General features: G+C 32.6%; 2 protein-coding genes and 3 long non-coding RNA genes across 5 annotated transcripts; 2 read left to right on the plus strand and 3 right to left on the minus strand.

The window, feature by feature from the left end:
* Nucleotides 1–2,272: 2,272 nt before the first annotated feature.
* On the minus strand, nucleotides 2,273–5,536 carry LOC146955793 (fructose-bisphosphate aldolase 6, cytosolic-like). Its single transcript, XM_085723828.1, has 3 exons — nucleotides 5,424–5,536; nucleotides 3,934–4,161; nucleotides 2,273–3,366 (listed from the first exon to the last, which is right to left on the minus strand). Exons 1-3 carry the CDS (start codon nucleotides 5,449–5,451, stop codon nucleotides 2,546–2,548), a joined length of 1,077 nt encoding a protein of 358 aa, XP_085579954.1. The 5' UTR covers nucleotides 5,452–5,536; the 3' UTR covers nucleotides 2,273–2,545.
* Nucleotides 5,537–12,190: 6,654 nt separating this feature from the next.
* On the minus strand, nucleotides 12,191–14,070 carry LOC146955794 (FKBP-like peptidyl-prolyl cis-trans isomerase family protein). Its single transcript, XM_085723837.1, has 4 exons — nucleotides 13,634–14,070; nucleotides 13,263–13,385; nucleotides 12,699–12,815; nucleotides 12,191–12,482 (listed from the first exon to the last, which is right to left on the minus strand). Exons 1-4 carry the CDS (start codon nucleotides 13,925–13,927, stop codon nucleotides 12,360–12,362), a joined length of 657 nt encoding a protein of 218 aa, XP_085579963.1. The 5' UTR covers nucleotides 13,928–14,070; the 3' UTR covers nucleotides 12,191–12,359.
* A 4,890-nt stretch (nucleotides 14,071–18,960) lies between these two features.
* On the plus strand, nucleotides 18,961–19,973 carry LOC146955795 (uncharacterized). The gene is made up of 2 exons (XR_015017854.1): nucleotides 18,961–19,314; nucleotides 19,422–19,973. It is a non-coding gene; the product is annotated as an uncharacterized LOC146955795 (long non-coding RNA).
* LOC146955796 (uncharacterized) lies at nucleotides 19,758–22,095 on the minus strand. Its single transcript, XR_015017856.1, has 2 exons — nucleotides 21,786–22,095; nucleotides 19,758–21,607 (listed from the first exon to the last, which is right to left on the minus strand). It is a non-coding gene; the product is annotated as an uncharacterized LOC146955796 (long non-coding RNA).
* An 830-nt stretch (nucleotides 22,096–22,925) lies between these two features.
* LOC146955797 (uncharacterized) lies at nucleotides 22,926–23,943 on the plus strand. Its single transcript, XR_015017858.1, has 2 exons — nucleotides 22,926–23,451; nucleotides 23,567–23,943. It is a non-coding gene; the product is annotated as an uncharacterized LOC146955797 (long non-coding RNA).
* Nucleotides 23,944–25,694: the final 1,751 nt, after the last annotated feature.

The raw sequence follows: 25,694 nt of genomic DNA on the forward strand, positions 1-25,694 counted from the left end.
TTGTATCTCCACTGCCTTCTCTTTCCCTGCTTCTTCCACCTAACCCAGAAACCCATTCACGCTTCTTCCTCTTTTCTCATCTACAACCTTCTTAATCATGGTTGCAAATACCCCATGCACCATCAAAGAAGATTGAATTGTTCTTTCAATTTCGAATTCTTTATTTTCCTAAATCCACTCAAATCCAAACCTTTATCACCATTCAATTTGATTCATACTCTCCAATTTTAAATTTTCGTATTATTATCAAGTTTTGGATTTTTTGATGTTGCGATTTGTTTTTTGTGTACCTGTGAAGCGTTGGAATCAATCGATATTGATCTGTTGTTCATTTTCCTTCTCTCTAAAAGGTACAAAAATGGTGGTTATGAAGGATGTGCTTAATCAACATTCTCATGAACAATAGTAGTATAGGTTAAGCTTTTTTCCCTTTACTGAGATTAACAACGATGAATTTCAGAAAACAATCACCTTAAACAACATACTTCAAATGGATTAGAAAGGGGAGGTACATTTGTAAAAGTGAGGTACGTTAAAGACATAAATAGTATTAAAAAATGAAAGCCAGATTGTTTTTTGTTTGGCCACAGCCAGTAGCAACCGCCACCTGTCCTGGAAAAAGGGGACTTTCCCATGGTGGGAAAAACCTCCCTTTCCCAGGCTAAACGCCACCTACAAAATGTATTTAATTTGTTTAGTGCACAACTCTCACCATCTCACTTTGTGTATGTGTGCATAACTATATACAACTTTGCAGGGTTTTGGTGACTTGACAATGTGTTTCCTATACAATTAGCATCACTCCATGTCCCCCAGCTTCGTATAATATTCATCTCAAATTCAGGCAACGGTAAACAGCGTGTATTTTAATTGGATAAATGTTATTTGAACAATTTGAATACAGTTTTGTTAACCAAACGTATATCTATTGATTTTTATCTCTTACTTTTTATCTTCAACAATATTCGAAATTCAATACAGGAAAAAATTAAAGAATGTTATATTTGAGATCAAAATTTTGATTGCCAATAGTTAGTTCTTACTGAATATATCAAAAATTAAGAATCGTAGTCTTTTTCATTTCTTATGGAGTATGATTACTTTTTGTCCACGTTTTTTATTTGGTTTACGTTGTTGGGTGAAAATGAAATTGTAATGTTGGACGAAATATAAAACATTGTTGAAAATATGTTGTGTTTTGGGTTTTTAACTTGATTTTAACGTTGAAAACAAAAAATTATATTGTCTCGAAAAAACCCGGATAAACTGAACCAATCCAATTCACGTTGGTTTGGTTTTTTTTGGTTCGGATGACTTTTTAAAAGACAACCGAAGCAAACCAAACTGTATGTTTTTTATCACATGGTTAGGATGACTTTTATGTTTAGAATCGAATCAAACCGCACCGCAAACACCTCTACTTTTACATGAAGAGAATGTTGGTATTTGAATACTTTAAAGGACTACAAATACTAATATGTTAAAGGACTACTACCAACCTAATATGTTAAGAAGTATTGAATACTTAAAATGTGCGTATTGAAATACTAATACAGTGAAATGTTTGATTTTTTAAATAAATGCATTAAAATAACTTCTTTATTTGGAATCTTTAAAGAGTGCTTTAAGAACACTCGTTAGCAAGACTTTTACATAAATACATGCACTTTAACCATTTCTTTTGAAACTATGTAAAATAATTGATTAATCACTTGCATTTTTGTGATTAATGAAATTCAAGTTAAAAAAGTGGTTAACAATGTATAATTTTATTGTTAACGAAGTTGTAAAATTGATTAATGACAAAGTTTAAATTTGGTGTTATAGAAATTGACTAAATCCTTAGCTCAACTAAGTGAACTATCCATCCCCCTATTTCAATTGCATTTTTGTTTTATTATATAAAAAAATGTCTAAATTTTGGTTCAGCAAGTTTCAAGCAAATAAGCATTAGTTTGTCTAACTATTTACAATTCAATGTTAGAAAATCAACAAGTTCTGCATTTCATCCTTGACGCGAAATGGATTCACATGGTTATTGATTACTAATTTTAAAATGTGCGACCATGCTATACAAAGAAACAGAATCATAAGAAAAAACAGATCACTTTCAGTACATAGAATGATGGAAAAACAAGTGGAGAAAAGGCCTAAAAAAAGCTAAATTCAAAGGGGGAAAAGTTACATAGAAATGCTTCTTACACACCCACTTTCTGCTTTACACTTTTTTTTTTTTTTGAAATAATGCTTTACACTTTTTTGTTACACACACTTTTGGTATTAAGAAGCATATTTCTCTTGTTTTATTACACAATGAAAAAGTAGTGTGAAAAATGTGTGATTGAAAAAGTGTACACATAACATAACCATGTTGAAAAATAAATGCCAATCAAGCCAGTTCAGCTTGAAGCCATTATTCATACTTTACCACAACCAACCTAAATAAAAACAAACACTATTGTAACCCTACAAAATAGCACCATAACCATGATGCATACAACTCCAAAACAAGTTCAATCAGAGCCTCACAACCCTCTTTAACATATTAGTATTTGTAGTCCTTAACATGAAGAGACTCTGAAGCACCATCACCAAGGTTAGCATTACCTTGATAAGTTCCTAGAGTTGCTTCTGAATTTGCTTTACACCTAACAAGCAATGCAGCTTGAGCTTTAGGAATGTTTTCATCTTTTCCACCCCATGCCTTAAGAGTACTTTGCTGAAGTGCCCTTCCATAAGAGAATGTAAGAGTCCAAGGCTTCTTTCCCTTAAGTTTGTTCATTGCATTAAGGTTAACAGATGCTTCCTCTTCACTTTGTCCACCAGACAAGAAAACTATAGCTGGAACTGCGGCAGGAACGGTTCGCAACAAAGCTCGGACGGTGTGTTGGGCTATAACCTCAGGAGCAACTTTAGGAGAGTCTGATCCCGGTGTAACCATATTAGGCTTCAAAAGAGTACCTTCAAGAAGAACATGATGGTCACTTAGAGCCTTGTAACATGCTGCAAGAACACGTTCGGTTACATCAGCACATTTTGCGATATCGTGAGATCCATCCACTAGAATCTCTGGCTCTACAATTGGAACCAAACCATTCTCTTGACATATGACAGCGTAACGAGCTAAACCGTAGGCGTTTTCATGGATTGACAAAGGAGATGGTTCATTTGGACCGATCTTTAGCACGGCACGCCATTTAGCGAACCTTGCACCGGCTTCATAGTACTTCTTGCACCTCTGACCAAGGTCATCCAAACCTTGAGTTGTGGTTTCTCCGTTTGTGCCGGCAAGTTCAACGGTTCCCTTGTCAACCTTGATACCAGGAAGAACTCCAGCTTTCTTCAACACATCCACAAAGGGTACTCCTATACACAGTTGAGAAATAAGTTAGAGGTCATAAATAACATCAATTGTAAAAGTGATTATTTTTGTATTTAAAATTGAGATGCAAACGCATCAGAGGAAAGAAAAGCATTCAAAAACCAAGTTGACACCTTGGACCTCATCAATAAGACATAGGACTAAGGTCATGTCTGTATAGACAATTTAATTAAGCGCTTATCATATAGGTTCTTAAGTAAACATCTTTTTCTATAACACAAAATGAAATGAAGTAAAAATATTTTCATATAAGTTATAAACCGTTTTGATAAGCTATCCTGGAGAACATATGGAAATAAACTTAAAACAGCTTAAGGATGTTGATTCTTTAAGCTCTCCTGAATAGTCTCGTAAGTATTTATGCCAATAGATTAGTTCAAATAATTAAATCCAAAAGGCCTTAAAGCCGATATCTATGAAAGATAAAAAAATCGTTGAAATCTAAAAGTAGGAAGGTAGTCCTGCTAATTCAAAATAAACATTGAAGTGCTAGCACTTGCTTGATTGCAATGTATCTATGAAATGTTATAAACAATAAGAATCTATTGTACCTGCAGCGGTTTTTTGATATAGTGTTTCTTCGAACAAGATAACACCACTGAGGCAGTCTAAACAACCAGGGGCAGTGAACAAGAGTTCGCGAAGAGTACGTCTGTTGGCTTCAACATTCTCCACATTGATGCTAGCGAATCGCTTTCCAATTGTGCCAGTAGATTCATCAGCAGCAAGGATACCCTTTCCAGGAGAGCCAATATAAGCAGCATTGGCAATGAGTTCATCTGCAATTCATGTCAGTTCTTTAGAAACTTCAACAAATAGAATAGATAAATTTTGAATATTTCAATATCAGCACACTACAAGAAGTAAGTACAAAATTAACATCACCTAGCAACTTGTTTCCAAAATATTTCATAAAGAAGATAAAATTGACTAACTTGTTTCCAAAATTGAGTTAAGCTTTTCAGTTTTAACAACTATACAAAATTATCGACAAATTTATCCCCGTTTGTTGCACGGATTATTAGTACTAGTTACTCTGTAGATATCGAAGTCATGTACTATATTGCTTTTTGTCGTGTTTTTTTAGACATTGTAACTAAGATGTTTGACTATTTTGCGAGACCTCAAGTATCACCAGAGATTGCAATCTACTATCAGATTAAATTTTCATATGGCTTAGTCACACTTAAACCCTTTAGTTTTATGAATCGAACCTTATTTCTTCCACCACAAACTTAGTGTATGTTTCAATTGGCAGCGATTATGGCAGAATCACTATTTACCACGGTAATTTTTGGTAAAAATTACAATTTAGAATTTCAACAAAACCACATTCGACCATAATTTTGTCAAACAAAGTATCAATTCAAATATGCGCCAACTGCTAGTTGCTAATAGAACCCCATTCTATTAGCTAGTGGTGTAACCAATCCCAAGCAAGACTAGAATCTTGCTTAAAATGAATTATGTTATTTGAATATCAAAATATACACATGTATGCGACAGTTGTGTATCTCTATCTTACTATTACTTTTTATATTCTACAACTTAAACACATTTCAAAAATACATAAAAATCAAAAGGCACTCTATTTGCCATCAAAATTTTGATGTCAAAATATCATTTCTCTCACTTAAATTAGAGTTTGTCCTTTTTCCTCTTTTTTACTACTTTTAGAAGAATGATCTTGTTCATTTACCACAGTATAAAAGTTTGCAGTCTAAACGTTACCACATGACATATTTTTACTTGAGACCCAAAATACTCAACTAGTTCTGCAATCAAAACACACAATTACGAAGAGAATTCTTAAACAAAGATCTAGATCACATCCACACACTCTTCTCTATTCATCTAGGATCATGAGAGTATAAAACAGCATGCAACGTATGAGAAAAATAAAAAAATTATTTTAGAAACCGATACCTAAATGAAGCTAGTGTAACATGAATGATCAAGAAACAAAGGTAAACTAATCCTATAAAACGAAAAGAAAAAAAAAATGATCCAAAAACACACTAGATGATGAATGAATATTAACCTTCATATTTGCTCTTGAAAGAAGACATGTTAGTGGCTTTTGAGATGAGAGAATGAAAAGAATTGCTTGTGTTTGTTTTGTGTGATGTTTGGAAAGTAGAGAAGACAAGTAGTAAGAAGAGGTGTTTGAGTTTTGAAGATTTATAAAGGTGTTGTTTGAATATTTAATATTAAAGAAATGAGAAAGTAAAAAACAATGGGCAAATATAGATTCTAGATGTGTTTGAATGTTGAAGTTGAATTTAAGACCGCAAAATAAGTTCAACCTTTGCATCTGTCTCAAATTAACACCCCACACGAGGTTCCTATTTCCACTTACCAACTTTTTTTTTTTCTTTTTCCTTTCATTATCATGCCACTTTCATTTTGCAATTTTTTTATTCTCAATGATATAGGAATAAACTTTGGATTCGCATTATTTTCTAAAAAGAAATCATTGATTAATAATGGTGACTAAGCTACACCTATTAATGATGGTGAAAGAGAGAGAAGAGAGTGAGAGAATGATGGGGTGATTTTTATTTTTTTACTAAAGAGAGTAGTGATATTTGAACAATCATTTATAACTGACGACTTCTTTTTTCTCTTTTTTAATTGGTCAAAAACAATGGAGAAAGAAAAAGTAAGAGAGAAAATAAAATCATAATGTGAGTATGAGATGTATAGTTGTCAAAAAGTTGTCACAAAATGGTTGTACAAATATCATTTATCTTTTCTAAAAAAGTTAGGGACGTCAAAATAATTATTAAATTGCAAATACGAAGTTACTCTCAAGTGAGTGATATGTGTAGTTTACTCACCCTAGAATAATAGGGATAACAACTTCCACTCACCCTCATGCCTAAGATCTCCATGTGGATTGTCCTGTCCGAGTAAGCCCGGGATTATTTTTACCATAGGGTCAGGAATGGGGAGAAAAATCACCTCAAATGTACTACGGAGATGAAGATGGGGGACTATGAAGCCCGGATACGTACTGCGATACGGGTACGATACGATACGGGTACGCGAATACGCGAAATTTTTAAAATTTAGGATACGATACGGCTAAGATACGTTAACAAAATATTTATATTAAATTTTATATGCGTGTAAAATACTTAAAAAAAAACATTGATTACTCATACTATATAATCATAAAAGTTACAATTTACAAAAAAAATAAAAAATACATATGATCAAAATAAAAAATGTAAAGTTTTTGTATAAATCATATTCTATTTCCATTCATATGTTAGGATATCAACAAATGTATCAATAAAAGAACTCAAAACAAAGTTTGTTTAATGTTGATTGATTAAATCTCCCCTCTCTCGTTACTTTCATCCACCAAAATCATAATATTTAATTTGTTAATTGAAAAGTAATTATAGTGATTCGTATCTTAAATTTTCACAACACAATCTCATTTTTATACACTTCATTTTTTTTTTTGGATACGTCTGTGTGAAGTATCTTATAAGTATCTGTGTGTATCCGTCGAGTATCTTTTAAGTATCCGATAAAATATATATTTTAAATTAAAATAATTAATTCCGATACTTCTGGGATACGGTATCCGGAGTATCCGCGGAGTATCGGTATCCAATACGTATCCGACACGGGTACGGCACCATTTTGGAGTATCCGGGCTTCATAGATGGGGATCATATATATATATATATATATATATATATATATATATATATATATATATATATATATTCCGTCTCGTTAGATCTTTGTTTCTGATAAAATTTACAAAAAAAAACAAAATACCTTTTAAATATAGGGTTAATTGGTTTTATAATGATATGGTGGCCCATGGATTCTTAAGGGATATAAAACAAAGAACTATTATTGTATGATAATAAAATCAAGGGTCATGTCTTGACCAAAAAAAAATTAAGGGTCATGTTAACTTGTGCCCTAAGAGCACAAGTTAAAAAACTAAAAAATGAAATAATAATAATTTTTGCATTGAAAATATAAATTATTTAACTTTTACAACAATAAATACACAAATTCCAAAAAAATATTTCTATCTTTAACTTTTTAACTTGTGTCTTGAGGGCACAAGTTAACATTTCTCTAAAATTAAATGTATAGTGTTTAGACGCGTAAAATGAGATACTTTTTTTATTAATTAAAAAATGTGTACATAAGCATCATAGATTTATTCTTGTTGCTATTTCCCCAATTGGGGCCAACCTTGGGAGATACTTGGCGGCTGGTAGTAGTATCTTGAGGAGGAGGTTGCCAACTTAGGGGCGCTTCCCTTTCTAAGGAGGAATAGTTACTCTTATTGATTCAATACTTTGTAGCTTATCATTGTATTTTATTTTTATTATTTTACAAAGGATCATGTTAGCTAGTGTCTTTAGAGCACTGACTAAAAAAAAAATATTGCATTGAAAAGAGTACATTTAACACTTTTAAAGTTTGACTACTTAAGTTTTAAGATGTTTTTTTTATATTTGTATTATTAACTAGTGTTTTAGAGACACTTGTTAGCAGTTTCTTTTTACAAAAGTTATTGAGTATGAGTGTCATAATGATTACTCCTCTAATATAAAAGCAATGTTCCCTAAGCCCTATAAGACGACTTGTTTTTCTTAAAGAAAAATGTTAAGTGTGTTAGTTGCTATGTTAGTATTTTCTTCTTTGTCATAATTTGAACCCTAGTCCTTTAAAATTTTATTTCTTTAATCCCTTAACTCAATCAAGTGAATACCAATGGATCTTGCACGGAGAATGGGATAGGTGGTTGTGGTAATATCATCCGGTGGATTGGCGAAGAGCGGTTTTGTGGCTTTACTAAAACCATTGAGAAGTGTAGCGCGTATATGGATGGGCTCTAGAGTTTATGAAGGGTTGAAATATGCTAGAAGGTTGGGGTTCTAAGGTTTCAAGGTAAATGTGGATTCTTTAATGGTTGGTAATATTCTTAAGGTTTTGCTAACGAGTGTCATAAGTGTATTGTTTAAGGATTTTATTAGAAGAATTTTGTCTTGAAAATAAAAGTTAACTGTCTTAGCACTTTAACTAATGTTTTAAGGGCATTCGTTAGCATCCCTCTATTTTCAATAGTAATATGATAGAGATTTGTTGTAAATATTCGTATTCTTCTAAAGCTGGATTGAAAGGTTGCGCGACACTCTTATCTAAAAGCTAATCAATGTTTAGATGCTTTGATCAATTTTAATTGTTCCTTGGCTGTTTATATTTGTTACTATGAGTCTTGTCCGACTTAATTTAATCATTTATTAACGGATGATCGATATTATGGAGAGATATATATATATTTCTTAATTGGTCTCATTAGTAGTCTTGTTTCCGGGCTTTTGGCTCTCTTAGTAGTAAAAAAGAAACCCTCAATGATTGATATACTACCAAAATACTTCATTGATATAAAATAAATTAGAAAAATCTATATTTAAAAAATATATATTATAAATGCCAATACCTTCTTAATAAAAAATGTGAAAAGTCAACTATCTAATACTGATATTTTTATTCATACTGTAATTAATAATTATATTTGACTAATTTTTTATTATTTGTAATTTTGTATTAATATTTTAACTTGTTAACCAACCACTGATATGATAACGGGACAATACATGCCTCATCACTGCATAGTCTGTACCGATGATCATATAAGCATGCGTAGCTTTATAAATGACAACCAAATGCATGCACATATGAATACTAACTTACTTTTTAGATGGCTACCGACTAATTTGTTTATGTAGAAGTGTACAATTAAAGACCGCTGACCTCCATTGTTTTTTTATTTTAAAATAATACTTACTATCAATAACTCAATATACTATTTTGTCAAAAGATAATAATTCAATATACTATGTGATGACTTTGTCTTATTATTATTATCATCAATCATCATCATGATCGTCGTCAACAAATAAAACCTACGTTTCTTTTTATTTAGCGAAACGTATGTTTTATTTTTTTTATTTTTTATTTTTTTCTCAAAAAAAACCTACGTTTCGCTAAATAAAATAAAAATAAAACCTAAATTATAGACATTATGCCCGACAGAAGAAGGTATAAAATATAAAAGCATGTAGTTTTAGATTTCCTATTTTGTTCGAACCAAAATTTTGATCCCTTATTTTTAATTGTACAATTTTGATATTTGATACAATTTTAACAAGTGTACTAATTTATATCGAAGTAATAATTCAATTCATATTTACAGGGACTATTCTAATCTCTACGTAGCAATTTCATTAATATTCAGAATATGATTAAATGGGGGGTTGCCTTAGGCAAATTTGGTTTGGTTGCAATTATAAATAAACAACTTTTAAAATATTTTTAGGGAACTAATTAGGTCTTTCGAATCATATATTCATCACTCATTGGTAATCCGCACCTAAATCATATAATTACTATCTAGTTTACGATAATGAAAAAAAAAAATAGCTTAGGCCAATCCCTTGACTCAAAACCCTCTTTTCTAATTATAATTCTCTAATTCCTTACGTGAATTTATAATCATCAGAGGTTTTAATGTCCGTTAATTTCAAAAACACAACTTAACAACTCTCTATCCCTAGATTGTCCGTTAAGTTATACAACATAAATAGATCAAAGTTATAAGTCGGTGTTAGCAGTCATATAATCTCTAAGTTCAATTATATTGAGTCAGAATCATAAAAGCATTAGGCACAATTTATACAAATAAACTAGAATAGTAATCATAATAATTCAGAGTTACAGTTTACATGATTAACAAGCTAGAAAATAATCGTCTATGACCTAATTTGAAATAACTTAGCTACTCATGGCTAAAGCACAAATAACTATTACAAAAGTAGAGTTCATTGCATGAATTTGATGACTGGCTATAAGTTTTGATGGTCTCCCACCTATTCTCCATATCTCTAGCTCCAAATATGTGTTTCTTTCTCCAAGATTTCGAACCCTAAACTCAGAAAAAGGCCTGGCTTTTATAGAAGTAATTTTTGGAACGCAAAAATCGTGCTCTGATCGTAAAAGATCGTGGTACAATTTCACATTAATTACAAATCTAGCCCATACGCTCCTCCAAATCGAGCCCCAATAAGGTGACATCATGACACGATTTTTTACGTGACAAAAGCTCTCGAGACTTGCTCCAAATTGTGGTCCGATGTAATAAATCGTGGTACGATTTCATCCTTTCTTGCAAACATAATTTCTAATATTTTGTAGTTTCTGACTCATGCAAAATCACCTAAACTCTACTATAATGAACAAAAAACACTAACAAAATGAAATATGACCTACTATCATCAATATTCATTTCAGAAATTTTAACGAACCCATGATGTTGACCTTCTAATTTGATTACATGACAAGACATAAGTGACTTGACATGAAGACGAACACCTAACTGTTGAAAGTCTTCGAAAATGGATGTTAGTTGAGTTGCGAGCAAGCATACATGACTAAAAGAAGATCAATTAAAATGATTTAAGAGACTGAAAGTGAACTGAACACATTATTTGTAGGGGACCGCAATTAGTCAATATTTTTTATAAATAGGGGACCGCAATTACAAATGAAGGAATAATTAATTACTGCAATTTTCAATATACAAAGAACAAAACTACATCTAAGTCTAACCCAAATTTAAATATAAAATAATGCGAAATGATGATCATTATTCATCACCATTATTTGACGCCCAATTCAATGCGGTATGCAAACTTGCAAAATATTATCTTATTTTCATTTTAATTTTAAAAGATACCTCATATATTGAAAGATCAATAGGATTCAATGTGGGCCAAATCATAAAATAAGATTTCCTTTCAAGCACAAAATTAGCAGCATACAAAGGAATTGCTATAACGATTTATTTTTAAGAGGAGGAATCATTATAACGATTTTCATGCCATCTATACAGAAACAACAACTGCTAAAAATTATTTGTAGTACACAAAATATATTAACAAAGAGGAAAAATAAGTACGAGATCGAGGGCAGAACTCAAACGCAGAGATCTTAAAGTTGGTTTTAAGAACTGAGTAAGGAGAAGCTTGATAATATGGAGTTGAAGATTGAGGCTCTTGTTGATATGATCAATGTGTTGTCGGATTGAAAAGGTGAAGAGAGTGGTCCTTTTTCTATAGACGTTACCAATTGAAATAAGACCCTCGTTGATCTGCAAGCGCTCTTGAAACGCAAAGACATGCAGATATTCCAGAGGTCTAGATCGAAATGGCTTAAGAAAGGTGATGCAAACACGGACTATTCTTGCGTTAAGATGAGGCCACCCTTATTTTACATAACTCTTGCACACTCATACACATTTGGCAGACTTCCATTAATATTAATTCTATATAAGAAAGCAAAAACAAGAAGATTCCATATAAGAAAAAAGCACATTAAGAAAGCAAAAACATGAAATTACATAAAGGAAAACAAAATAAGAAAGCAAAACTAGAAATTTAAAAAGCTAAAACAGATTACTAAAACAGGTTAAGAAAGAAAGAACAAGCAAATAAGAGACAATGAGAGCAAGAAGAATCAATGACGAGGCGAGCAGATAATGTTTACGTGACTAATTTCCATAGAGAGGAGAATCAGAAACAAGGATGCAGATAAATGATGAAGATGAAGGGTAGCGAACAGTTTGACACCAAGCGGAGACGGTGAAGATAAATGGTGGGGAGCATGTAACGGTCGTGTTGAAGATGAAGGGAGTGGTGACTTAGAATTCAGACTTATAGGAACGGTTGAATTGGTTTCCATAGCAAAACCATATTAGTCCAAAAATCGAGCAATATACTACCTGGGTTCCTTAAATATAAATTTCATTAATACACTATCCTGCAATTCACAAATTGATAAATGCTGGTACATGTACATTTACACTATATATATACCACCCCTCATAAAAAAGAAAGTGTTTGTTTGTTTACTATATGGCTGGATCATTCTGAATTCATTGATGCCTCAGACCAACCAGTTCAATATCAAATATAAGTGTCCCTAAAGTCGAACCTTCACCATTTGCAAGTCGAGTCGGATTAAAAATGGTAGTGAACAGCCTCTGCCTGTCAAAGAACTTTTTTTTTTTGTTCGAAAGAATACAATAAAAATTAGTACTATAGTCGTCAATCAAACGTATATAATTAGCTCCAAAACTAGAGAATATATATGTGCGCGTGTGCGTGTGCTTGTGATGAAAAAACCTATCAATTTAGATAATGTATATTGTATATATGCATAAAAATCAATCAAACGTAACTATGTAATTCTGGATCATAAAAGGATTTCTTACATTAGGCGGGATAGGTTCCTGTGATGTGTTCTGATACCCAAGTGAGGGAGGTATGATGACTCTGCGAATACCACCGACTTTCATTGATCTCACTGCCACATCAATTCCAGCAATTACCTGAACACAGCATTTCATTTTCATATGATTAACTTCTTTCTTAGTATGTGACATGATAAAGGCATAGGAATTAATTTAGTTACAAATTTCTCAAAGAAGATCCATATATAAGTCTCTCATTTTTACAGTCCTTTGTATGCATATCATGAACAAATTATAAGAGTTTTGTATGCCACACGACATTGATGCTTAATTGCTTCTTGAGCTGTGGTGAGTAAATGTTTCGATACACGTTTGTAACAAGAAAGTTAGTTTAGACTCACAAACTTATTTTGATCATTTGGGAATAAACTTGTTTTTGTCTCGAACTGAGTTTGAACAAAGGTGATAAAAAGTAGCTTTAACATCATGTGACAATTTTACATTAAATTCTATCTCAAACTTAAATTGATTTAAATCATGTTTGTCAAACACCAAACCAAATTTACTGGTTATAATCAAGCTTACCTTACCAGAACCAAGGACAAAGACAAAAGGATTAGGATCACCATTCTCATCTTTGTGGTCATAGGTTGAATCAAAACGCCATCCTTGTTTTGCTGCAAGTCTACCATAGTAATGAATCTCAACCTTCAATGTAACAACATTTACTAAAATCATAACAGTCACAATGAAAAATAAGTAATAATGTAAAATAATTACTTACACACCTTACCTATCCATTAAATTATCTATAAATAAAAAACCTACAAATTCTCATACTCTACCAACAAAGCAAAACAAAACATGTTTATCAAGGCATAAAACCATATATTCTAAAATGATGGCAATAGTTAATAGTTATTACATTAGCATTAATTTAAAGGAGAGAATTATACCTGGTCTCCATCTTGAGGAACTTCACCTGAACCAACAAGGAGTTCCAAGGCCTTAACACCACCAGAATTGGGGAGTTCAGAGAAATCTGCTATTGGACGTTTTGAAGAAGGTGAAGGAGAAGAATAGGAAGGTGGAAGAGGAAGTGAGAAGATTAAAGCAGAGAAAGTAGTGGAGATTAGAGACAGAGATAAGGGTCTTCTTGTTATGTTACATGGATATTTTGTGCGAGGGAGAGTGGCACACACACGTGTTGCACTTCCAAGGACACAGTATTTTATTATCTTCATCTTCATTTTCTCTCTTATTCCCTAACATTGATACTTAAACTTTGCTTCATTCAAATCACTTTTGGACAAAAATTAGCTACAATTTTGTGTGTTAGATTTTGTTTTTATTATTGTTCTTCAATTAAAATTATAACTAAGTTGTTAAATATACAAACTTTGACTGCGTAACTTATCATAAACTATATCTCCCTTAATATTTGAATGAGAAATGATATTTGTACAACCATTTTATTACAACTTTTTGACAACTTTCTCTCTCATACTCACATTATTTTCTTATTCTCTCTTTTCCTTTTTCTCTCTCTATTGTTTTGAACCAATGAGAAGAGAGAAAATAAGTTGTTATCAAAGTTGTCCCAAATAGTTGTACATATATCACTACTATTTGAATGGCTGAGACAAAATCATAGCAATTAAGGGTCTATTTGAGAGTTTATGAGAGAGTTGTTTTGAAAAAAGAGGAAGGATGAAGCAGAAGAAATTTAGGATTTTGGTAGAGAAAGACTTTAACGGCTTTATTTTTCCTCATAATTTGGAGGTTTGGATAAATTCTTCATATTCAATATATGTTTTTCTTTCCCTCATGAATCAAGAGCGAGGAAGGCATCACAGAGAAGTGAAGTTACGACATCTCAATTAGGTTGGAAAATCTTAACAACCCCCATCTTATATTAAGGAGATAATATAAAGTCAAAAAAGATAATATAAACTTTTTCCCTAATGTATGTTGTTATAATAAACTTTTAATATTAAAATATAAGAATCATAAACATTCATTTATCATTCTACAAAACAATTCTCTCAAAAAAGGTGAAAATTTTCTCTATTTTACTTTATGAAAAGTTTTCTATTTTCATTTTATAAAATTAAGAGAAAATATAATTTTTTGTTTACCATGGTAATTCAAGAGACTTGTTAACTTATTTTGCAAGAAATCTCGTGAAAACCCCCAATTATTCTAAATAATATTAAGTCAAGTCCACATTAGTTATCTTGTACTTTAACTTTATTTTCCAACATATTTTGTAGTAAGGGAAAAAGAGAATAAAGGTGCAAGCATTGAACTTAAAAAAGAAAATAAAGCTATTCACCCAACAAAGCAAGTCAGTGACCTAAGGCTTGAAATAAGCGAAAATCGACAAGCGAAGAATATGGATCGCATGACAAGCAATGGTGGTCTAACTCGCACTTGGCTAAGCTGACATAAAGCCATTGGGGGAAGAAATGTATGTTCGCACAGTAAATGAAGTATTTTTGTTGAGGCATACATTAACAAACTTCGGTAGTATCCACATGTATCAGATAATCCTACAACATCCCTACCACGACATGATGTATATGCATTACCCCACGTGGGTTTCACAATACCTAGGCTAGTCGTGAGTATGGTCGTCAACAACCATGGATTCTTAATGCACTTCACCAATATTACACTCTGATAGGTTTTATCAACTCATTAGGGAAACAATGGTGAGCTAAACCAAGAGAAGACACAAAGAATTACCCCTCCTCATATTCATGCACAACAATATTTAAAAAACCCCAAGAAAATGTGCGGCGCCATCTAGTTGTAGACGTGGGAAGACCTCCAGAACCACAACTATTGGATCCCAACCTTATAGTTGATACAATCAAGAGATACTTTGCGATACAACGGAAACCCATGGATAAGAGTGTGTATAGTTAGTGCATATGCCCAAAGGTTTTGAGATTCCTGACTTCGCCACCTTTTTGGGGGAAGATGGAAAATTAACTATCTAGCATATTGGAAGGTTGACTATGCAATGCAGTGAGTAATAACATTTATATGGTATTCCTCTCTCTCTCTCTCTCTCTCTCTCTCTCTCTCTCTCTCTCTCTCTCTCTCTCTCTCTCTCTCTCTCACTAAACTCAATACAAACATGGGAAGACATGGAAATGTGTTTCCATGACATGTTGTATTGACCTTAGCCTAAGATTATGGTAACTGATTTGATGAATCTAAAGCAATAACTAGATGAATCACTTGATGACTTCATTGAAAGGTTTAGGAAAACAGATGGGAGATTCTCACGCCAATTTCATGACATTAAATATGCATCAATGGCCATCAATGACATGAACCCATAGCTAATAGAGAAATTGATTGGGCAGGTCTGTCATGATCTGAAGGAACTTGCTTCTTGAGAAGCACGAATCAAACAATTGTGTCAAAAGAAAGAAAATAGCCATGCTAGCTGAGGGAGAGGTTCTTACCTTGTCTCCATCATAGATATGGAAAAATTTTATGATGACCACATGTCAGCCGATCCAACGATGGATGTGCCAACAACTGAGATCTTGAAAGGGAAAAGTTATACATATCTTGCCTTAAGATAACCCAACGGGAAAAATATAAGATCATTAGATAGCAACCACAAATACATGTAAGCCTTCATTACATCTTTGGGACATCTTTTATAGTGTATTTAATTCACCTATGTGTGATCATATTGAACTTAGAGAAACAAAAGTTTAGATTCACCTAGTGTTATCTGCTTGAACTTAGAGGGAGGGTGGAAGAGACAGAGAGAGAGGGAGAGAGAGAGAGGGAGAGAGAGAGTTCATTATGAGATTTAATTGATCCTTTGTAAAGATCAAGATCACAAGAACAAATATGTAATCAGTTGTAAAGCTTCACTAATCCTCTTTAGGTTATAAAGGAGGATTGTGTGGTAGCTAAAGTCTGAAGAGGATGTCTAAAACTTGCATGGCGATGTAAACCATAAAGAAGATAAAGTGTGCAGAATCTGAGAGGGAATCTCAAGCACAGGATTGGAAAATCTCACAGTTAGTGGAGACTGAACTGCCCAGTTGAATGAACCATGATAAATTGGTTTGTGTCATCTTCTCTATCTAATGGAAAATAGGGTTTGAAGTTTGAAGTGAATTGACAATGGTGGTGATGATGATGATGATGATGAAAAGTCATAATCATGGAGTTGAAAACTTCGTTTATGGGAAATGAGATTTTGATTAAAGAGTTTGAATGTTTAATTTATGTTTTTTGAGTTTGATGAAGATTGATGAATGTTGATGAAGGTGAGGTTGAAGATGACGAAGAAGAGGAAGGAAGAAGAAAGGAAAACAAGAGTTTTAAATTTGAAATTTTGTTAATTCGTGTTTTTGAATTTCGTCCCTCTATAAATTTTTATTTTTCAATTTGGTCCCTATAACCTTGTCACAAGTCATCTGGAACAACACATAAGCCTCACCTGCCACGCCGCATGTCGCCACGTCTAGAGCTGTCAAAACGGGCGGCCCGACCCGTTTATGCCCGGCCCGACCGGGTAATAGGCATTTTAGGGCCGGGCTGAAAAGCTCGGTTTAAATATGGGCTGGAATAATTGAGCCCGAGCCCGGCCCTATATAGGCTCCCGGGCTAACGGGCCAACCCGAGCCCACACGTATCTTTTTTTTTTCCTCATTTTTTAAGGACTGCAAACTGTAAGAAAGGAAATAATGTAAACTGTAAAATATATGTTGGTTATACTTCTTATATGACCTACAAACTGTAACAGAACCTTCATTAAATTTCTTTGCTTGGTTATATTTTACTCCTGCAAACTGTACAAAGCGCAAAACAGTAGCAGGTAGCAAAGCAGAAATAATGGAGCAGCTACATGGAGAGGCCAACAAAGTCAAAGTACCAAAAAATGAAACTATACAAAAACTCCCTAATGCCAAACCAACATAACAGAACCTGCAAACTAAACACCAACACAAAAATAGCAAAAAACTGGTATTTTTTGGCGGGCTGGCGGGCCACCCGTAGCCCGAACGGGCTACGGGCTTTTTCGGGCCGGGCTAAAGGCCCTGAAAAAATTCTGGCTGCAATTATTCGGCCCAGGCCCTACATTTTATTCGGGCTTTCTGGCCGGTCCATACGGCCCGACCCATTTTGACAGCTCTAGCCACGTCAGCCTCTATTAGACACATAAGCATTTTTGTAACAGACGATGACGGCATGGACCAAAAGCAAAATGTTAGTAACTTACAAGGTTTGTTTTAGAATCACAAAAAGATACATGGACAAAAACTAAAAACACATAAACTTACAGGGATGATTTATATATTTAAGCCATTATATAATTTATTTTATGTATACAAAGCCTAAAGCCTAAATTGTATATTATACTTTTAATTTGGAAATACAATCATCCAGTCAAAAAAATTTGGAAATACGATAATATGGGCAGCACTTGGGTGACATAGAACTAGTGACATTGGCCAACCACAATGTGTGTGTTTTCGTATCTTGTAATCCTTGATTCAAGTCCCAACTTTTGCTTCTTTTTTTTTATAATTTTTTCAAAGAATTAATATAAATAATTGTAAAAACAATTATATAAAGGGGAGATCCCTTTTTGGGTTGAGATTTTTTACTACGAATTTAACCTTCATTTAAACCATTTTATCATTTTTATGATATTATTTAAATTATAATTAAAAATAGTTAAATTTTACTAAAATATGAACAACATCACTACACAAAGAAAATAGTGATTGTTGATTTGTTACGATTAATACATATGTTATTTGTTATTTTCGTATAATTTACTTTGCCAAAATTTTCAACCTTACTTCCTTCAACAGAAAAATAATAATTAGCCTCGCTAATAATTTACTCGTTGGTCCGCCCTTGATTACACTTAGGGTGTGTTTGTTTCAAGTCATATTTATTGATTCCTAGAAATAAAATGATAGAAATATATATGCTTATGTTTGTTACAAGTTTACAAAATTTTATTCCCAAGTATATAATGTTTCTGGGAGTAGAAAAAATTAAAAGGGTAGAAATAAACTTTCCGTGGAGATGGGAATAAATTCATATGTAGTTACCTATTATAATCTCTATTTTATGGTTCTTAAGAATATTATAAAGTTAACCAAACATATTTTTTTTAAATACCTTGGAATCAAATTCTCATCTTTATATTCCAAAGAATGTTATTCGTAGGAATAAATTTAGTAAACTTGAAACAAATACACCCTTATACATAACTATGTTTTCACGTTGATTATGCAATATTTTAAAAAATTTCCCCTTTCTATCGTCAAAGCTTAAATGTTAAATAAAAGAGAACGAATTCTATTGATTAGTAAGTTTTTGACTTTTCCCCTTTAGTAAGTTGCCTAAAGGGACAAACACGACTCAATGATCTAGTTAAGAGACATTTGATAATTATTTTAATCTTAGGAATGGCTTTTCACAAATTAAGTGCTAAAAATAGTTAATTTTGTTACCACAACATGTGCTTTATATACTATATAGTGATCAAATCATATGGAGAGAAATATGGCTAAAACTCTCATGTTTGTGTACACAATGATTTTATTTTTTTCCTTATTTCTCGTTGCAAAGAATGTTGAAGGTAAGCCATATTTTCATTCTTTTGAAGTTTTCTTCATTAGTTATTAGATCGTCCAAATTGTTTTACCTCATTTTAGTAAAATTATTTTCTTTTCTTTTTCATTACAGCGTACGTTTGGTGCGAGACTGTTGAAGATTGTTTCAAAAGTCAGTACTATATTTTTGATTGCATTAACAACCAATGTATCAATGTTGGAAAAAACCCAAAGGAACCTATATATCCTGGTATCCCAAGAGACCAGTAACACTTACACCATGATGGGATAATGAGTTATTACAATATCAAAACATCTATGCAATAAACCTTATAATAAAATATGGGAAATGCTAACTTGTGCATTTAGGGCACATGTTAAGATATCTAAAATAGAAATTATGTATTGAAAAATATGTCTATTTATTTTTCAAGAAGTTAAGAATTAATTTTTCACAATAAATATTTACTATTAATGGAATTCTTAACATGTGCCGTAAGGGTTAGCATCATCCGTGGTTGTCAGGCACATATTGCGTTGACACCCAATAATTGTATTAAATATTTGTTCTTCTTTTATTAATTTTATTTTATGTACCGTGCAACTATGGCTTTGTCTCCAAGATGTGTGTAATGAAATGAAACAAGAAAATAAAAAATACAACAAAGAGATTATTTTCTCTTAATTTTGGATGTAACATCCCATATTATTTAGCTATATCCGTTGAGTTTCGTCATCAAAACTCACAAGGTACAAAACATCAATTTTGGCTAATAATTTTATAAAATACAATTCAGTTTAAAACTCAGTAGAAATACAATGAATAACTTTTCACTAGATATCAACACTCAAAGCACATATACCTAAGTAATAATCTCTATAAGAGATTAAGAGTCGCTACTATACTATAGTATGTGGATTTCACAAATGCAAAAATGTTTTGACTTTAATTCTTTAACTGATATATGAAATATATGCGATTTTCTTTCAAAAAAGAAATATATGCGATTTTGCAAGTGCCATACACAGGCAAGGAAGGAAAAGTATACAAATCATTTAAGGAAAAAGCATATATATAAGGTGTGTAACAAAAAAATAGGCATACTAAGTGTAAATATTGTTTTTCTAGGTGTGCTAATTTTTTTGTTAATTGGTGAAATTTCTTAAGAAATGTTTAAAATTGTTTTTTTTTTTTGAGGAAAAATGTTTTAAATTGTTTCTAGGTTGACCATGCAATGCGGTGAGTAATAACATTTATGTGGCATTCCTCTCTCTCACTAAACTCAAATACAAACATGAGAAGACATGGAAATGTGTTTCCATGACAGGTTATATTGGCCTTAGTCTAAGGTTAAGGTAACTGATTTGATGAATCTAAAGCAATAACTAGATGAATCACTTGATGATCACTTCATTGAAAGGTTTAGGAAAACAGATGGGAGATTCTCACTCCAATTCCATGACATTAAATATGCATCAATGACCATCATAATAACATGCACCCATATCTAATAGAGAAATTGGTTGGGTAGGTCTGTCATGATATGAAGGAACTTGCTTCTTGAGGAGCACGAATCAAACAATTGTGTCAAAAGAAAGAAAACATGTGTGCTAGCTGAGGGAGAGGTCCATACCTTGTCTCCATCATAGATATGGAAATTTCTGATGATGACCAAATGTCAGCCGATCCAACAATGGATGTGCTAACAACTGAGATCTTAAAAGGGAAAAGTTATACATATATTGCCTTAAGATAACCCAAAGGAAAAAATATAAGATTATTAGATAGCAATCACAAATACACGCAAGCCTCCATTATATCTTTGGAATTTTATAGTGTAGTTGAAAAGTTCAAATTCATGTATAAACAAAAGTTCAGATTCACCTAGTGTGATCGGTTTGAACTTAGAGGGAGGGAGGGAGGGAGGAAGAGAGGGAGAGAGGGAGAGGGAGAGGGGGGAGAGAGAGAGAGGGAGGGAGAGGGAGAGGGATAGAGAGAGAGAGAGAGAGAGAGAGAGAGAGAGTTCATTATGAGATTTAATTGATCCTTTATAAAGATCAAGATCACAAGAACAATTATGTAATCAGTTGTAAAGCTTCACTAATCCTCTTTAGGTTATAAAGGTGGGTTATGTGGTAGCTAAAGACTGAAGAGGATGTCCAAAACTTGTATGGTCAGGGTAAACCAGAAAGAAGATAAAGTGTGCAGAATCTGAGAGGGTTTCTCAAGCACCAGATTGAAAAATCTCACAGCTAGTGGGGACTGGGCTACCCCAGCTGGATGAATCAGGATAGATTGGTTTGTTTCATCTTCTCTATCTGTTAATAAATTTGATAATTTATAAGATATCACATTCAATGTTAATAAATTTGATAATTTATAAGATATCACATTCAACCAATTAGAGAAACGGGAAAAAAAAGTTAGCAATTGAAAAAATTAAGGAAAAAAGTAGAATTGAAAAAAATGATGAGAGTGATTAACTTTATAGCTTACCCGAGAGCTTATGGATTAAGAGATTAAGGAAGGAATTATGGAAATTGGGAAAAGTGGAAAATAGGGTTTGAAGTGAATTAGCAATGGTGATGATGATGATGATGATGATGAAAAGTCAGAATCAGGGAGTTGAAAACTTTGTTTATGGGAAAAGAGATTTTGATTAAATAGTTTGAATGTTTAATTTATGTTTTTTGAGTTTGATGAAAATTGATGAATGTTGATGAAGGTGAGGTTTAAGATGATGAAGAAGAGGAAGGAAGAAGATGAAGAAACGAATATAAGGGTTTATAATTTGAAATTTTGTTAATTCGTGTTTTTGAATTTCATCCTTCTATAAATTTTTGTTTTTGGATTTGGTCCCTATATCCTTGTCACTAGTCATTTGGAACGACACATAAGCTTCACTTACCACGTCGCCATGTCAGCCTCCGTTAGACACATAAGTGTTTTTGTAATAGATGATGACGTCAAGAACCAAAAGCAAAACGTTAATAACTTACATGGTTTGTTTTAGAACCACAAAAAGATACAGCGACGAAAACTAAAAACACACGAACTTATATGGAAGATTTATATATTTAAGCCATTATATAATTTATTTTTTATGTATACAAAGCCTAGAGCCTAAATTGTATATTATACTTTTAATTTGGAAATACAATCATCCTGTAAAAAAAAATTGGAAATACAATCATATATGATGTTTTGTTCTAGCAGTTAGGTGTGTGTTTTCGTATCTTGTAATCCTTGATTCAAGTCCCAACTTTTGCTTTTTTTTATATAATTTTTTCGAAGAATTAATATAAATAACATAAATTGTAAAAACAATTATATAAAGGGGAGATCTCTTTTTATGTTGAGATTTCTTACTGTGAATTTAACCTTCGTTTAAACCATTTTATCCTCTTTATGATATTATTTAAATTATAATTAAAAGGGTCTGGCTAACAAGTGTCCTTAGGACACTAGTTAATGATTCAAAAATAGAAATAATTGATCAATTCTATGTGAAAAAAGTTACTTTTTAAAGTTTCAATGTGTTGAAGACATCATTTCCGAAACAAAGTTTCTTGTTTAAATTTCTTAACAAAGTTACTACTAAAAAATGAACAACATCAGAAAATATTGATTGTTGATTTCTTACGATTAATACATATGTTATTTGTTATTTTTCGTATAATTTACTTTGCCAAAATTTTCAGGCTTCCTTAAAAAAAAAAATAGCTTCACTAATAATTTACTCGTTGGTCCGCCCCTGATTACACTTATGCATAACTATGTGGTCATGTTGATTATGCAAAAATATTTTAAAAAAATTCCCCTTTCTATCATCAAAGCTTAAAATGTTAAATAAAAGAGAACGAATTCTATTGATAAGCAAGTTTTTGACTTTTCCCCTTTAGTAAGTTGCCTAAAGGGACAAACACGACTCAATGATCTAGTTAAGAGACATTTAATAATTATTCTAATCTTAGAGATGGCTTTTCACAAATATTTAAGTGCTAAAAAAAGTTAATTTTGCCATCACAATATGCGCTTTATATACTATATAGTGATCAAATCATATTTTCAAAGAGAGAAAAAAATATGACTAAAACTCTCAAATTTGTGTATACAATGGTTTTATTTTTTTCCTTATTTCTTGTTGCAAAGAATGTTGATGGTAAACCATATTTTAATTCTTTTGAAGTTTTCTTCATTAGTTAGTAGATCGTCCAAATTCTTTTACCTCATTTTAGTAAAATAATTTTTCTTTTCTTTAATTTTTTTCATTACAGCGTACGTTTGGTGTGAGACTGTTGAAGATTGTTTCAAAAGTCAGTACTATATTTTTGATTGCATTAACAACCAATGTATCAATGTTGGAAAAAACCCAAAGGAACCTATATACCCTGGTCTCCCAAGGGACCAGTAACATTTACACCATGATGGGATAATGAGTTATTACAATATCAAAACATCTATGAAATAAACCTTATAATCAAATATTTAGTGGTTGCCAGTCAGCTATTGCGTTGCACCCTATAATTGTATTAAAAATTTATTCTTATTTTTGTAATTGTATGGACCTTGCAACTATGGCTTTGTCTCTAAGATGTGTGTGATGAAATGAAACAAGGAAATAAAAAATATTACAATTAGATTATTTTCTCTTCATTTTTGATGTAACATCCCATATTATTTAGCTATAACCGTTGAGTTTCGTCTTCAAAAATCACAAGCGACAAAACATCAATTTTGGCTAATAATAATTTTATAAAATATAAATCTGTTTAAAATTGATCAGTAGAAATACAATGAATAAATTTGGCGACGCGAGGTGTAATTGATTCAGAGGCGTGTTTGTATGTTTCTAGATGCGGTCAGGTGGAGGATGCCTATCACTTGTTTTTATCGTGTACTTTGCTTCGGGTCATTGTGGTCTTTATTGCGGTCTTGGATTGGTTTCGATGGTGTTGTTGTGAAAGTGACTTAAAATTGAAGAAATTGGAGTTTTGATGCTGTCAAAATCGGTGGCCGAATTTGGTTGTGGTTTTTTCATTCTGTTGGTACGTGAAAATTCGGTGGCTGAATTTGACAGATAGAAAATAAAACATAATCATATTTTGGACTCAGATTTGTTCCAATTTTATGAGGGATACTTATACTATAAATATAGACCTTGTATCAGAGTAAACCTTGATATAGAGGGGGATGAAACAAGGTTTTAGAAGGAAACAAGAAAACTAGGGTTTATATAGAATTTGCTCTTGGCAACAAACACTAGGGTTGGGGTTGAATCACCTTGGGAAACACTATTAGGATTGAGTCTCTTGGTCACGGGAAGAGATTGGGACTTTGGGTAGAATTAGGCGGGAGACTTATTTTTGTAACTCATTGATATCTCTTTTGTAAAGTTACTCATCATTATAGTGAAGCGCAGAGCTGCTCTCTCCCCCAGACTGGGTCAGTATTGGACCGAACTGGGTAAACAAATTTTGTGTTCTCTCTCTTTCTTTTCTCTCGTTGTTTTCTACTTTTGGCTTGTGTTTATAACTTTCATACACTTTGTTTGGTTGCTTGATTATTATTTTCTCCACACATCAAGTATTTATTGGTGTGATTTTTCATCGAATTCACAACAATTGGTGCTCACCGTGGGGCAAGGGTCAAAGTGGGATATTGAGAAGTTTACCGGAGATAACGATTTTGGGTTATGGAAGGTAAAAATGGAAGCGGTGTTAATACAACAAAAGTGTGAGAAAGCTTTGACGGGTGAAGGTGCGTTACCGGTCACCATGTCACAAGCGGAGAAGACCGAGATGGTGGACAAGGCCAGGAGTGTCATTATCTTGTGCCTCGGGGATAAAGTTTTGAGGGAAGTAGTGAAGGAACCAACCGCGGCATCGATGTGGTCAAAGGTGGAGTCTTTGTATATGACAAAGTCTTTGGCCCATCGGCAATTCCTAAAGCAACAACTCTACTCATTCAAGATGGTGGAGTCAAAGGCCATCATGGAGCAACTTACGGAGTTCAACAAAATCCTTGATGACTTGGAGAATATTGAGGTGCATCTTGAGGATGAAGATAAAGTTATACTCTTGTTGTGTGCCCTACCGAGATCTTTTGAATCTTTCAAAGATACCATGCTCTATGGCAAAGAAGGCACTGTTACCTTGGAAGAAGTTCAAGCGGCTTTGAGAACCAAGGAGTTGACCAAGTCCAAGAACTTGAGAGCTGATAAAAATGGTGAAGGCCTAAGTGTGTTTAGGAGGGAATGGTGGAGGTAGAGGTAACCGGGGAAAGAGTGGTAACAAGTCAAAGTTTAAGTGTTTTAACTGTAACAAGATGGGTCACTTCATTCCTTATAACCTCATCGACAAACATACAATTTTTTTTTACTGGTATCATTTATCTCAATATCAA

Source organism: Medicago sativa, chromosome 1, assembly GCF_051527215.1.
Source record: "Medicago sativa cultivar Bolivia chromosome 1, Bolivia_mono, whole genome shotgun sequence".
Classification (NCBI taxonomy): domain Eukaryota; kingdom Viridiplantae; phylum Streptophyta; class Magnoliopsida; order Fabales; family Fabaceae; genus Medicago; species Medicago sativa.